The following is a 15,459-nucleotide window of genomic DNA, read 5'->3' as shown; positions in this document are numbered from 1 at the left end:
AGACCACAGGGGTGAGGGTTAAGTGGGCTTGAGTGGGAGGCATGAAGAAGACTGAAGACTGACAGAAAACTACCTTCACAGGTCTGAACAGTGACCATGATAATACTGGAGGACAAAAATCACACATCTATGCTTTATCTTCTAGGCAGAGTATCTAAAGGACCTGATTCAACACAGGAAAGAGATTTTTAGCAATTAGATCAGTCTAATAGTCGACTAAGTAGCCTTGTGATATAATGTGCTCTGAGTGTCTGTGAGTCAGGAAGCAAGGGCTTGCTTGACAGGCACTATATATTACGGGCACTACTGAAAGAAAATCTCATTCTGTGGGCTTCCACCAGACAACCTCTCAGACCTGTCCAATTCTGAGTCTGCAAATTCGAAAGAGTTATTCTGTTACTTCTCCTGGATAAAAGAAGAAAAGCTAATTACCCTGATAATAATTAGCCACAGAATAGCTTTTTAGAATCTTGTCTTTTTTTCTGGGGCATGAAAATGTATACCTTTTCTTCTCAGGTCAATATGACAGGTTCTCTATGGTAGGACTAAAGCATTTTGTACATCTTATCATGTTCATTAATGATATTTGGAAATTATCTTAAATAGCACAGATCTATTTCATCAGATCCGAGGTTGTTAAAACAAGGCAGTAGATAAAAGGCACCTTCAAAAATAGAATATAGAGATTCTTGTAGCCAACTGCTAAACTCCCTGATTGGTGTAGACAGCACTGTGAGAGAAATCTCAAACTTACCTGTTGAATGTATGGCCCTATGTGAAATATGAAGTCTGACAGAATGCAAGATGTTGAAATACCCACATTAAAAATTGATATGCCCCTGGAGCTGTATCTCTAGGATGGCATTTGTCACTGGTGGCCTATGGTGACATCTGTAAAGGTCTCATCTGAGACACTTCCTACAATGGGAACATTTTCTTTGTGAAACCTTCCTGTCTGAGAAGAACAGAATCTCTGTTCACTCTGTGTATCTGGCAGGAAGGCTGGGAAGCTCTATGAGGCAATTAAACTGAAAAATATTGTGCTGTGAGATTGGCACTATTACCGTTACACACAGACCTCTCACTCAGTCACCTGCAATGCTTCAGACAAATTAGAAGAGATGATACTAAGCAGCTAAGTGAAAAAGTGGGACCAACATTACTATCTGATTACTGCTGTTCCGTGCGTTATAAGGTGAGAAGCACTGATGTGAAAAAGTATTAAATCCTTCACTCCTGTGAACATGAAATAATCACACAAAGAAATTTAAGTAAAAATAATTTGGTAACTAAAATAAACTAATGTAACTAATGTGATATTTAAGAAACAGCAAGGCACAGCTACTCACCAACAAGCCTTATTACATTCAGTGTTGTGTTGGTTAAGATGGGTGCATTCACTTTATTTAGACTGTAATCCGACTTCTTCCTGCTCTTAAGGGTCTCTCGTGAAACACTTCACATAGAAAACAAAGGAGAAGCACCGTTAGACTGCAGTCTAATTACCAGGAAGTTACTCAGATTATCAGCTAGCTCCCACTCACTACAAATTATTTCTGAAATCCTATGCATATGTGAACTCAGAGCCCAGAGAGAGGAGAAATAATGCAGAAACGAAGTTCTAGAAATGTATTTGTTCATAGGCACTTTTAATACATCACCGGGAGTTCTTGCTAACATTTCTCTCTCTTTAATGCACTCAGTTTTCACTTCTCCCAGTCTTCGTCATTCTAGTCTGCTTACATCCGTGTTTTCCACTTCACTCAGGTATTTACTGCTCTCCTCTTTCTTTAAGTTCCTCAGTTGCTAGGTTTTTCACTCCTGGGATACTCTGATGAAGTAATTGTTCTTTCAAGTTCTGGGTCCTAGGGCTCATCTAGATTATCCCAGTTGGAGAACATTCCTAGAGGGCTAGTGGCTAGTGTTTTGGTGAGTCCCCTGGGCAGATAAGCTGCTTTTCCTGTCTGCCTGATGTGAGCGGCTGAGCCAGGGCAGGAGCTATGAGCCAGGTCTGGGGGTGGCAAGCATTCTACAATCTATAACACTTCTGAAACAAGGTTTTCCTATGGAAGCTGTACATGTAGGAACAAATGTATCAGATCTACAGGTTCCAGAAACTTATGAAAAAACAAAAACCCTCTATGGAACTGGGACTAAGAGAAGACGTGATGTCTGAGGATGGGGTGAGGAGGTGACACTGACTCAAAGGAGAAGCATAACTTAGTGGAAGAGCATTTTAAAACGTGATAGAGGAGGATGAATACAATCAGAATAGATGAATGGCATTCTCAGAAAGTTAGTAAAAATATTTTGAAAAGGGTGTGGAGAAAGGGGCTCTATTACATGCCAGGCAGAGAAAACAGTCTCCTGAGAGATGACTGGAACTTGATTACGCTGCCACATACAATACAGAGGCAGAGGACAAGGCCAGAAGAGGTAAGCATACTCTAGCTCAGCTACAACATCAAGCCTGACGAGCACTGGAGCTTGCTAATGCAACGGTGAACCAATCAAAGCCTAACCCAGAAAAACACCATGGCACTGAAGTAAACTTATAGCTAAGAAAAAGGAAAATCTAAGTTTGTAAGAGCAGCCACTACTTTACATGTCCACTTCAGTTAAAAACAGAGCTTTCCTTTTAGCCAAAGGATTTCCTAAACATATCCAATGCATAAATTCAGCAAAAGTATCCCATTTAGCTCAAAGACTGGTTAATATCGTACATATATAAAATCCAATAAAATCAAACCTCCCCAATCAAAATAGCTACAACTATATGGATAACTCACTATTAGGGAAAGAATTATGACAGAATTCTAAGTAAATCAATTATTAACTAGGTGTAATATACTTAAATCTAGCATTTAGTGTGTGTGAATGTGTGTATGTATTAACTAAAAGTATCCAAAATAAATTTAGTTCAATATAAAAATCAGGCTCATTGAACTGGATAAAGGTGACAAAATTTTAAGAAAATTATAGTTTGAAGAGTAAAGATTATCATAAAACAAAACTTAATTACTAGCAAGAAACTAGAAAATCAAACACACACTCTGAAAGATTAGAAAATTAGAAGAGACGCTGTATTTAACAGATCTGTACAAAAATGCCTGAACACTCTTTGACTGGGCTCAGTGTTTGCATGAGATGATAATGTAACTTTTAAGATTTGAAAAAAGACAGGGCAATTATGGCACATGCCTTTAACCCCAGAACTCAAGTGGCAGAGGTAGGCAGATCTCTGAGTTTGAGGCCAACCTGGTCTACAGAGTAAGTTCTAGAACAGTCAAGGATATACAGAGAATCCCTGTCTCAGACCTTCTCCTACCCCCCCCCCCCCCCCCCCCCACTTCTTAGTTGAAAAGAGATTAGCTTGTAATTGTAGTTTTTTTATTCTTTAATTAGATTTCTTTCTAGGGTTGGGGATTGGGGTGGCAGTGGTGTGAGTGCCCAGGTACATGTGTGGTGGTCAGAGGACAATGACAGGACCTGGTTCTTTTCTACTAGGTGGAACCTGTGCTTAGACTCAGGTCACCATGCCTGGGGACTAGTGTTCCTCACTAACCCATCTCACCAGATCATGTTATTGTTATGTTTATAAATAAGTGAGACTATGAGTGGAAAAAAAATCGGATACGACCCTCTGCTAGATGAAGAGATAAGGGTAATTAATTAACGGCTGCTAAGAGAGGGAAATTAGTCTACTGTTGTCAGACAATCCTAATCCCAGATAATCAAATCCTAAGTGGTCAGCCCTAAATCCATTATCAATGATCAATCAATGGACGGAACATTCTCATTCATTCATATTCTCCCTCCCTCCCTCTCTCATAATGAAAGAAGAGGCCATGAGTCTGAGAGGAAGTGCAGAGAGGTATGAGGAGAGTTAGAGAGGGAAGAGGTTGAGCTGGAAATGGCGTAAATGTAGTAACTCATGAAATTCTCAATAAAAAACAACAACAAAAAATAGAATCTTGCAAAAAAACAATGTCAATGATAAATTTGCATAACCATGTCATAATGAAAGTTATTATCCTATGCATTGAACATATGTGAAAAAAGAAAGTAGTCCCTCGGTATCTGTCATGGAAAGTGTTGTAGGGGACAGAAGAATTCACAAAACCATTGACTGAATGAACAAAATTTAGAATAATTTTTATAATATCAAATACTATATAAGTCGAAAGAAAAGATATATTTAAGCCAGTTTAGGTGAGGAGAATCAACTAAAATCTCTGACACGATAACAGTCCAATTCCATTAAATAAACTGATGTGTGAAACACCTAGTGAGGCTTTCTTTAACTCAAGTACTTTCATGGAAGTGTTTTATTATTTTTTCCTGAAAGTTCTGTTACGGGAAAAACCTGCATGCTAAAGTCTTTCAGAAATCATTTTCTAATGTACGTTAACTGCTGCCATACTTTAAATTTTTAATTTAAATTTGTTCTTTCTTAACCTTCAAAGGAGCCTAAAAACCACCCATCCAGGGCAGTAGTTACCTCTTCACGGGCACGTCGCCGGTCTGCTCGTCCACGTAATCCCGCTTCAGTTCCTCAGGAACGTCGCTGTCACTGTCATAGTCCTGGTAGGCACTCTTCTCCTGCTCGTCAGATTCATACTGAGGAAAACACGGCAGGATATGCAACATGGGGCACACCAGGTCTCACACAAAAACGTACTTGACTTTTAATAAATGGCTAAAGGAAAGTTCTTAATTTAGCTTGCATTTTAGCAGGAAACTCTCCTTTCATTTTCTTTTTCATCCTACTTTATTTAACTAGCCCAAAAGAAAGAAAAATTAAAATATCATTTATGTATCAGGTACTTGTAAATGAAATACTCACAACCACGACTAATACTTCACTGGGCCTCAAAGAAGGAACAGTGTGTTTTAAGATCTTCCAGTGGCTTTATAATATTTACTTTCAAGCTGTTAACTCTTTCCAAGGCTGAGGATTCAATTCTATCTCCAGTGCTCCTACTTCAGCTCATGGATACACTCAGTACACATTGGCCTCTGGAGAGGCTCCTTCCTGGCTTCCTTCCTACCATCTTCCTTGCCCTGTAGCACTATGGACTGATGCCAGCAGAACAAGGGCAGTGCAAAGCAAGGGGAGAGTGGTACCAGCGCTGTCCTCATCCCGTCAGACTCGGCCATGACTAAATACTGGCTAGCATTCTGCATTTCTGACCACAGATTGTTCCCTGTTAAGTCAACCCTATATTCAGCAGAGGAGAAAAACGTGGTATCAAATGGAAAGAAATATGTGCCCCAAAGTCAACTACTTACTGTTTATTACTGAGGTCCAGCATCAGGCCTTACTCAAGACACAGACCCAGATGCTCAAGGACTTAAGGCTATATATCTGCAAAGATTAGACTCTGCACTAATAATAAGAAGAAATAGCATGGCAGTTCCCTGTATACAGATGTTCAGACAAGAATTCTTCTTAGGAGGCAGAAGCAGGTAGATATCTGTAAGTTTGAGGCCAGCTTAGTCTTTTACATAGTGTGGTCAACTAGGGCCACATAGAAAAACCTGTCTCAAAAATCTGCCCAAAATAGGTTACAAAACTAAAATAGAAAAATAAAAGAAATAAATGTTCTCAGACCTTAAACAATTCTTATTTGGTTTCATCAACTCTATAGTAGGTTCATTTAGAAATTATGGAGAACAACTGGACATACCAAGTTATATCCTGGGCCAAAGGATGATGTTGCTACAAAAGACTCCGAGGCAGGCATTGCAAATATGGGCAGACCAGGAGCACAGATGTAAAATAACTTGTCAAGATCCACACAGCGAATGAACTGAAGGGATGTTACTGCACTGAAATTCTACCCGCCAACTAAACAGTACCTATATTTAATATCATTTCAAGCTGCTTGAAGGGTTGCTAAATGATCACAATTCTCTAAATCCCTTCTCTAAAATTCCTGCCAGGCAACAAGGCACAAACTTTGTGTTTGTTTGAACAGGAATGGCCCCACAGGTTCCGGTATTTAAATACTCAGTCATCAGGAGTGGCACCACTTGGGAGGAATTAGGAAGTGTGACCTTACTGGAGGAAATGTGTCACTAGGGGTGGGCTTAAGCGCAAGTCGGGCCCAGTGTCTCTCTCTCCTGCCTGAGTTCCAGAGGTAGAACTCTCAGCTCTTCTCTAGCACCATATCTACCTTCGTGGCACCATGCTCCTCACCAAGACATAACCACCCTCTAAAGCTGCAATCCAGCCCCAACTAAACACATTGTTTTACAGGAGTTGCCATGGTCATGGTGTCTTTTCACGCAACAGAACACTGACTCTCAGAAGAAAGAACATGGAAAAAAAATTCTGACTTGGTTACTCAGGAGTGCAGTCAGGACAAAAGCCTGGGTGCACTATTCCCTCAGCTGTCTGCTAGTCACCTGAATAGTCCATGGAGATAGACTACCAGCAGGTAAATACACTGATAAGAATATTACACAAACAGGGACAGCATTGTGAATAAGCACACTGTAGAGTCATTATCTCACAAGACATTCTATAGGGACACAACATATAGCAAGAATGTAAGTGGTTAACAGATAAGCAATCCAGCAAACTAACAACTCACTTCAGAACACTTAAAGAGAAAACTCACTTCTGTCTCAAGAAGTATATTAAAAATATCACATACCCCATTAGAGGCTAAGACATCTTCAGTTTCTTCATCTTTGTGGTCAGCTTGTATTTCAAATGGATTCCCACCACTGCAGTACTGCTCAAACAAAGTCACAGGCTTTGAAGAAGTTGCCGACTGCTGCTTACTAGGTGAAACTGACGGGGAGCGAGACTGTTCCAGGAATTTAAACTCCTAACATTCAGAAAGGACCAAGGGGCTGTTAGAAAAGTAACAAAACCCGAGCACACAAACATATCCATGAAATGTAAATGTAGAGCTAGAAGTGGGGAGGGGAGCATGATCTTCGCGATCTTCAAGACCTTTATATCTTGCAAGGTGTCTGAGATCGCAATCTTGGGAAGGCATAACTGTTCTAAAAGACAACTCAGTCAACAGTATTACTTAAGTCAGAACGGCCTCGCCAAGCAACGCTGGCCTTCCCTAAAGGGAAGGCAGAGACACATTTTGAAATGACAAGAAATCTGAATGGCACAGCAGCAGGAACCCTGGGAAGACACTTGTAACCCACAATAACATTTCACAAGAGCACCTGCTGGGGCACTCTTGCCTCCTCACGCTTGGACCATGTAAGCCATTCTTACAGGGAAAGTATCAGGTGCCAATCTAACCTTACTATGTCAGTATCTGTAACTATAGACCCAGAAGCTAAGAGTACTAAACTACCTTTGGGTCATGTGTCTTCTGCTCCTAGACTGCTATATTCAAACTACTATAAAATGCCACCTGCCTTCTCTTTAAATACTTAAATTTCCTCATCTTTAAAAGTAAAGAAATCATCTAGATTGGAGAAATAAAAAATGATGAAGCTAAAAAGATGCAAGCCTGACCCAAATCCTCCGTTACAGAATGAGGAAATGCAGCAGGCTGGGGAGGCTGGGTGCCAAGCTCCAGGTGGCAGCTTACTGGAAAAAAAGATCCAAATGATCCCCAACCTCCCCTAAAGCACAAACCTTCTGACTGGACAGCTTGCCACAAAAAGAATCCCTTTTTATACCTAACAATAGTAATGCTAGTCTTAGAAGGTCCAAGGGCAATGTCTTAAATTTCTACCATGTACACTGAAATCTTTACTCCATCATTACACTGTGTCTCCGTCTCAGCTAGTTCTCTTTCTAAATTTCAACTACATGTTAAGTCACATCTAACATGATGCCTGAAAATCATGATATTATTTTTATAAATCTAGACAAGTGTTTGATATAACAACATGATTTTTTAAATAAATTTTCGAGAATACATATGAATTAAGTTATAAATAGTTTTCAAGGCAGCCATTTCAAGAAAAAAGATAAGGCTTGCTTAGATGGAAACAACATGTTTCTATTGAATGTTCTCTTACTATCATACCAAGTATACATTAAAACATGCATGATCTGGAAAGAACCCAGATGTCCTTCAACAGAGGAATGGATACGGAAAATGTGGTACATTTACACAATGGAGTGCTACTCAGCTATTAAAAGTGATGAATTCATGAAGTTCTTTGGCAAATGGATGGAACTAGAAAATACATCCTGAGTGAGGTAACCCAATCACAAAAGAACACACAAGGTATGCACTCATTGATAAGTAGATATTAGCCCAGAAGTTTGAAATACTTAAGATACAATTCACAGACCACATGAAGCTCAAGAAGAAGGAAGACCACAGTGTGGATGAAGAGGGAACAAAATACCCATGGGAGGAGATACAGAGACTAAATTTGGAGCAGAGATGGAAGAAAAGGCCATCCAATGACTGTCCCACCTGGGGTCCATCCCATATACAGTCACCAAACCCAGACACTATTGTGGATGCCAACAAGTGCTTGCTGATAGGAGCCTGATATAGCTGTATCTTGAGAGGCTCTGCCAGTGTCTGACAAATACAGAAGTGGATGCTCACAGCCATCCATTGGACTAAGCACAGGGTCCCCAATGGAGGAGCTAGAGAAAGGACCCAAGGAGCTGAAGGGGTTTGCAGCCCCATAGGAGGAACATCAACATGAACTAACCAGTATCCCTGGAGCTCCCAAGGACTATACCACCAAACAAAGAGTACACATGGAGGAACTCAAGGCTCTAGCCGCATATGTAGCAGAGGATGGCCTTGTGGGACATCAATGAAGAGGAGAGGCTTTTGGTCTTGATCCCCCAGTGTAGGCGAATGCCAGGAAAGGGAAGCACAAGTGGGTGGGTTAGTGTGTGTGTGTGTGTGTGTGTGTGTGTGTGTGTATGTGCATACATTGTAGCAGTGACTTAGAGCTATACACATGTGTGACTTGACACATGTCACAGTCATTTGAGAGGAGGTAGACTCAACTGAGAAACTGCCTCNGGGGGGGGGGGTGATGGGATGGGAGGTTTCGGAGGGAAAATGAAGGGGATAAAATTTGAAATGTAAATGAAGAAAATATCTAGTACTACTAATAAAAAAGAATTAAATTAAAATTTAAAAACCATGCATGATCAATCCATTCATGATCAATCTGTTAACAAAATTATTTACATACAGCAAAATTAATGTTAAAACTTAAAATTCTAAATGTTAAGGATTATAACTATTTTAGAACTCATAGATTCTGCTAATTTAATGTTATTTCATTATTGCCAATTAAAATTTATGTTAGTTTTGCTGTCCTTGAGCATGTACTGATTACCACTGTTAGTGTTCTTACTGCTGCCATATTAGGAAAGCACTATGATAGAACTATATGAATCCACCTAACATAAAGACAGTATGTCTACTCAAAGAAAATGTAGGGCTGCAAAGATGGCTCAGCTGTTAAGAGCACTAGCTGCTCTTCCAGAGGACCCAGGTTCAAGTCCCAGCACCCATAAGTCAGCTAACCATCACCTCTAACTCCAGATTCAGTGGAGTCCATGTTGTCATTTGGCTGCCCACAAGCACTGCACACATGTATACTTAAACATGCATAAGGCAAAACATCCATTCATATAAAATGCTGCTAAGTCCTCTTTAAATATAAGCAGATTTTGTTTTAATGGTTCTAGAAAGCCACTCCATCTGAAGGAAGCCACTCACCACACTGTACTTTCAGGTCATGGAGTAAGGACACAGGGGTGCTTATTGTATTTCAATTAAACCAATTAAACAGGTTTTCACAAATTTCATTTCAAAGACTCCAATTAACTAGTAAAAATTAGTATTTCTTATAAGTGCCTCTTTCATTTATGAAGCATTTTGTCAATACAGCAAATCTGATAATTGTGCTATAACTTAAGTGCCCATCCATCCTCTTTAGGAAATTACTAGTATTTTACGTCTGTAAATAAGCATTTTTAATCACATGGTACCAAGATATAGCCAATTCATTCTCTGAAAAAAATTATATAAAACAGTGGATTCTCTTCTTAAGTCAAAATAAAATGCACTGTACTTGTCACTGTTTTGGCAAGAGCTGACTGAAGCATGTAAAATAAGCTTTGGAAAGAAGGGAGCTTTATAGGCCCATCAGTGGATAATTCCTACAAAAGGGCCTGCTAGGAATGCCTTTCATGGATTGAAGCTTGGCACTGTTCTTTACTTTGGTTGCTTTATAAATGCTCTCACATAAGTTTCTGCTATTAAGACAAAAGCTCAAATAGTAACTAGAATACACATTTCTTTGTTCACAGGAAAAACTTACATGAAGCTGCAAGATGCTGAAATTTGATTTAACAGGGCAAAGCTCCCATGTCTCATTCTCTAAGAACATTCTCAGTTCATCAAGTCGTATCCTAAAGAAAAGAAAACGAACAGTCGAAAGGAAGAAAGGGGCAGGGAACGCATGAACTCAGGAAACAAAACCATCATCATAATCACTTTCACAACTCATTCAGATTAGCACAATAAACTACAAAAGCTGGCTTCTGTTAGCTCCCCTATGTTCCTTGAGACAAAACAAAATATGTCAAATATTTACTAAGCTAAATATTTTTACCACAATGTAAAAATGAGGTGAGAAATATTATTAAGGACCTGATATAAAACCTGTCACTAACTCATGCACTTAAATTTGTCTTAACTAATCAGGCACCAATGCCAAAATAGAGAAACAACTAGCGGGTTATATAAATACAAATATTTATGTATTAGTGTATCATAAATATGTCAAGTGTCCGACTACTAAGCAAAAATAGCAAGGTAATCATTATTCTTCACAGCTCTTTGACTTAGTGTCTAGCACCACAATGCACTTAACACTTGGCAGGACAGCACTTACACTCCAGATACTCCAGTAACTGCACACAGTACACTCACAGTCGAGATACTCCACTAAAGGCCCACATCAGATACCCAACTAACAGCCCAGAGTACACTCACACTCTGGATACTCCACTAACTGTCCACATTTCATGAGGTTTTTTTATACTACTGGTCTCACTTTATGTCTTAAGTCATCATGACATTATATAGGAAGATGCAGAAAAACAAAGCTTTTCTTCTATTTGAATAAAAGGCCAGTATTTCATTAGCTGTTGCTACCATGCTAAAACAAAATCTAGACTTTTTAAGAAGCCCAGATTTGAAGATGAAGAGAAAACAGATGGACCTAAAAGAGGAACAGCTCTAAATATTGGGATTAACTGAGCAAGGACTACAGCTGATAAATATCCTCAACAAAGTTATAGGCTACAAAATAAACACTTAAAAAATTAGTGGCTATCATATGTGTGTGTGTGTGTGTGTGTATACATACATACACACAAAAACACTGAGAAAGAATCAAGGACAGAACGGTGAAGTTTACTATCCCCATCCCCCTGAAATTTTGTAATACACATAACCAAGCAGTGAACAATACTTTGTACAATGAAAAAAGTTAAGATGATGAACAAAGGAGCTGAAAACATCTCAGACGATGGAAGGATGCTCCATGCCCATGGCTTAAGAGAATTAATATTGTGAAAATGGTCATCCTACCAAAAGTAATTGACAGGTTCAACAGAACCCTATGAAAATTCCAACAAAATTTTTCACAGAAATTGAAACAAATCTTAAATTTCATATGGAAACACAAAAGAGCCAGGAACCGGCTCTGTTGGAGGTATCATCACTACCAACTTCAAGTTATGTATTTCAAATAGTTTCAATGATAACAAAAAGGCCAGACATCATGGTAGATCTATGCCTGTAGCTATACCACTCACAAGGCTGAAGCAGATGAATTATCAATCCTAGGTCCTGGGCTGCCTGAGTAACATAGACTTTATTTGAATAAATACAACCAGTTTTAAAGCCAAGAATCAAATAGACACTTGAGAACTGAAAGGCAGATTTCAGTTAAAGCCTGACTGGCTTTGTGTGTGTGTGTGTGTGTGTATAAAAGGCTAATAATCCAGTTAAAATGGGGAAAAGCTTTAGACATACTTCTGCACAGAAGATATACAAAGAGCTAATAAGCACATATAAAGCTAGCAGCACCTTTATTCATTAAGGAAATGCATATTGAAGCCACAACAAAATACCACTTACATCTACTAGGACAGTTACAAGCAAAAGGAGAGAAAGCTAAGCAAGAGGGTGGAAAGGCTAGAAGCCCCATACAATACCACTACAAATGTAAGAGGGCTGTGACTAATGGGTTAGAAAACAGTTCCTCCGTTTCTCAAAATGTTAAAGTTACCGCAGAACCAAATGTTAAACATTGCTACCACAGAAGGAAGCAATTTCTGTCTGCAGGCTAGTTTCCTGTGCAAATCACCACAAACTGAGTGACTTAAAGCTCTGGCGGTGGGGCGGCAGGAAGTAAAACATGGCAGCAGTCTGCACTGTTACACACACAGACTGGTGTAGGTGAACCTAGAGAGCTGTTCCAGCTCCAACTGGCTGCTGCACTCCCTGCAGCCTCCTAGCCACAGCACTCTCTGCCTTGCCCTTCACACTGCTTTTCCATGCAGACAAACTTGTCTTGTGTCTCAGTGAAATCTCTGCCACTGCCTTCCTCTTGGCCTCCCAGATAATAAGGTGTCTTTGCTATCATGACACATGCTGAAAAAAGTATTGGTGCTGAACCTTGAACACTTTTTCTGTGTTTATGTAGTACAATTTGGTGGAAAAAAATAGGCATATAATAGACCCTGTCTCGAGTAATTTTAGTCAATACAGGTGTGCACACTGGTATTGCTGCTGAGCTGCCTGTCAAGTTAATCTTGCCTTTGAAGGAACTGTTCCCAAGTGGCTTTTGTGAACACTTTCTAAGTGACAACCATTAGAAATGTTATACTCAATAAATAAACTTCAAAGGTCTAGGCTTTGGTTTAAACATTAGGGAAAAAATCTGCAACAACCACTTTTTGCTGTTTCACCTGTGGTAGTCTTTGTTACATAAAATGTAGCAAGAAGAAAGGATAACTGGGAAAGCAACAGTTATGGAGGCCAGTCCTAGCCACCTCACTTTACAACTGGTCCAGTCACAGCCCTGAGAGGTTGCACACCTGCCCACTACCTGAGAGTTGGCACACCACAGGGCAAGAACCTGAGCCTCTTCTCTCCAGTTCTGACAACACAGTACAGCCTCATCAAAGAAAAGCAGGCTCTGCACATGCGCCTAAGAAGCCCTGAAACTCTATGAAGAATTGTGTGGGATTTTGATGGGGATTGCATTGAATCTGTAGATTGTTTTTGGCAAGATGGCCATTTTTACTATATTAATCCTGCCAATCCATGAGCATGGGAGATCTTTCCATCTTCTAAGATCTTTAATTTCTTTCTTCAGAGACTTGAAGTTCTTGTCGTACAGATCTTTCACTTCCTCAGTTAGAGTTCCACCCAAGATATTTTATATTATTTGTGACTATTGAGAAGGGTGTTGTTTCCCTAATTTCTTTCTCAGCCTGTTTATCCTTTGAGTAGAGGAAGGCTACTGATTTGTTTGAGTTAATTTTATATCCATCCACTTTGCTGAAGTTGTTTATCAGGTTTAGGAGTTCTCTGGTGGAATTTTTGGGGTCACTTAAGTATACGATCATATCATCTGCAAATAGTGATATTTTGACTTCTTCCTTTCCAATTTGTATTCCCTCGATCTCCTTTTGTTGTCTAATTGCTCTAGCTAGAACTTCGAGTACTATATTAAATAAATAGCGAGAGAGTGGGCAGCCTTGTCTAGTCCCTGATTTAAGTGGGATTGCTTCAAGTTTCTCTCCATTTAGTTTGATGCTGGCTACTGGTTTTCTGTATACTGCTTTTACTATGTTTAGTTATGGGCTTGAATTTCTGATCTTTCCAAGACTTTTAACTTGAAGGTATGCTGAATTTTGTTAAATGCTTTTTCTGCATCTAATGAAATGATCATGTGTTTTTTTTTTTCTTTGAGTTTACTTATAGAGTGGATTTCCATATTCTGAACCATCCCTGCATCCCTGGAATGAAGCCTACTTGATCGTGGTAAATAATCATTTTGATGGGTTCTTGGATTCAGTTGGTAAGAATTTTATTGAGTATTTTTGCATCAATCATCATAAGGGAGATTGGTCTGAAGTTCCCTTTCTTTGTTGGGTCTTTGTATGGTTTAGGTATAAGCATAATTGTGGCTTCATAGAATGAGCAATTTACAAATTCATTTGGAATTAAAAAAAAAAAAAACAGGATAGTGAAAACTATTCTCAACAATAAAAGAATTTCTGGGGGAAATCACCATCCCTGATCTCAAGCTGTGCTACAGAGCAATAGTGTAAAACCTGCATGGTATTGGTACAGAGACAGGTAGTAAGATCAATGGAATAGAAGTGATGACCCGGCAATGAACCCCACACATATGGTCACTTGATATTTGACAAAGGATCTAAAAGCATACAGTGGGAAAAAGACAGCATTTTTAACAAATGGTGCTGGTTCATCTGGTGGTCAGCATGTAGAAAAATGCAAATTGACCCATTCTTATCTCTTTGTATAAAGCTCAAGTCCAAGTGGATCAAGGACCTCCACATAAAACCAGGTACACGGAACTTTATAGAGGAGAAAGTGGGGAAGAACCTCAAACACATAGACACAGGGGAAAAATTCCTGAACAGAATGCCAATGGCTTATGCTCTAAGATCAAGAATCAACAAATAGGACCTCATAAAATTGCAAAGTAATTTTGCCAATTCTGTAAGGCAAAGGACACTGTCAATAGGACAAAATGGCAACCAGCAGATTGGGAAAAGATCTTTATCAACCAATATATACAAAGAACTCAAGAAGTTAAGACTCCAGAGAATCAAATAACCCTATTAAAAAATGGGGTACAGAGCTAAACAAAGAATTTCCAATTGAGGAATATCGAATGGCCAAGAAGTACCTAAAGAAATGTTCAACATCCTTAGTCACCAGGGAATGCAAATCAAAGCAACCCTGTGATTCCACCTCACACCTGTCAGAATGGCTAAAATAAAAAACTCAGGTGACAGCAGATGCTGGTGAGGATGTGGAAAAAGAGCAACACTCCTCCATTGTTGGTGAGATTGCAAGCTGGTAAAACCACTCTGGAAATCAGTTTGGTGGTTCCTCAGAAAACTGGACTACCTGAGGACCCAGTTATACCACTCAGTCATATACACAGAAGATGTTCCAACATATAACAAGGACAGGTGCTCTACTATATTCATAGCAGCCTTATTTATAATAGCCAGAAGCTGGAAAGAACCCAGATGTCCCTCAACAGAGGAATGGATACAGAAAATGTGGTACATTTACACAATGGAGTACTACTCAGCAATTAAAAACAATGAATTTATGAAATTCATAGGCAAATGGATGGATCTGGAGTATATAATCCTGAATGAGGTAACCCAATCCCAAAAGAACACACATGGTATGCACTCAC

At 39.3% G+C, this 15,459-nt stretch overlaps 1 protein-coding gene across 1 annotated transcript in view; it reads right to left on the bottom strand.

Moving 5' to 3' along the window:
- Vps50 (VPS50 subunit of EARP/GARPII complex) overlaps positions 1-15,459 on the bottom strand; it is a 101,068-nt gene that overhangs the window by 22,787 nt on the left and 62,822 nt on the right. The window contains exons 17-20 of the mRNA XM_021164267.1: positions 10,297-10,387; positions 6,663-6,839; positions 4,502-4,620; positions 1,350-1,456 (exon numbers count right to left, since the gene is read on the bottom strand). Coding sequence (XP_021019926.1) covers positions 1,350-1,456; positions 4,502-4,620; positions 6,663-6,839; positions 10,297-10,387 — 494 coding nt within the window. The remainder of the gene's footprint in view (positions 1-1,349; positions 1,457-4,501; positions 4,621-6,662; positions 6,840-10,296; positions 10,388-15,459) is intronic.

The sequence above is a fragment of the Mus caroli genome, chromosome 6 (genome assembly GCF_900094665.2).
Source record: "Mus caroli chromosome 6, CAROLI_EIJ_v1.1, whole genome shotgun sequence".
Taxonomy (NCBI): Eukaryota; Metazoa; Chordata; class Mammalia; order Rodentia; family Muridae; genus Mus; species Mus caroli.
Note: the sequence above shows the minus strand (reverse complement) of the source record. Positions and strands in the feature narration are given on the sequence as shown.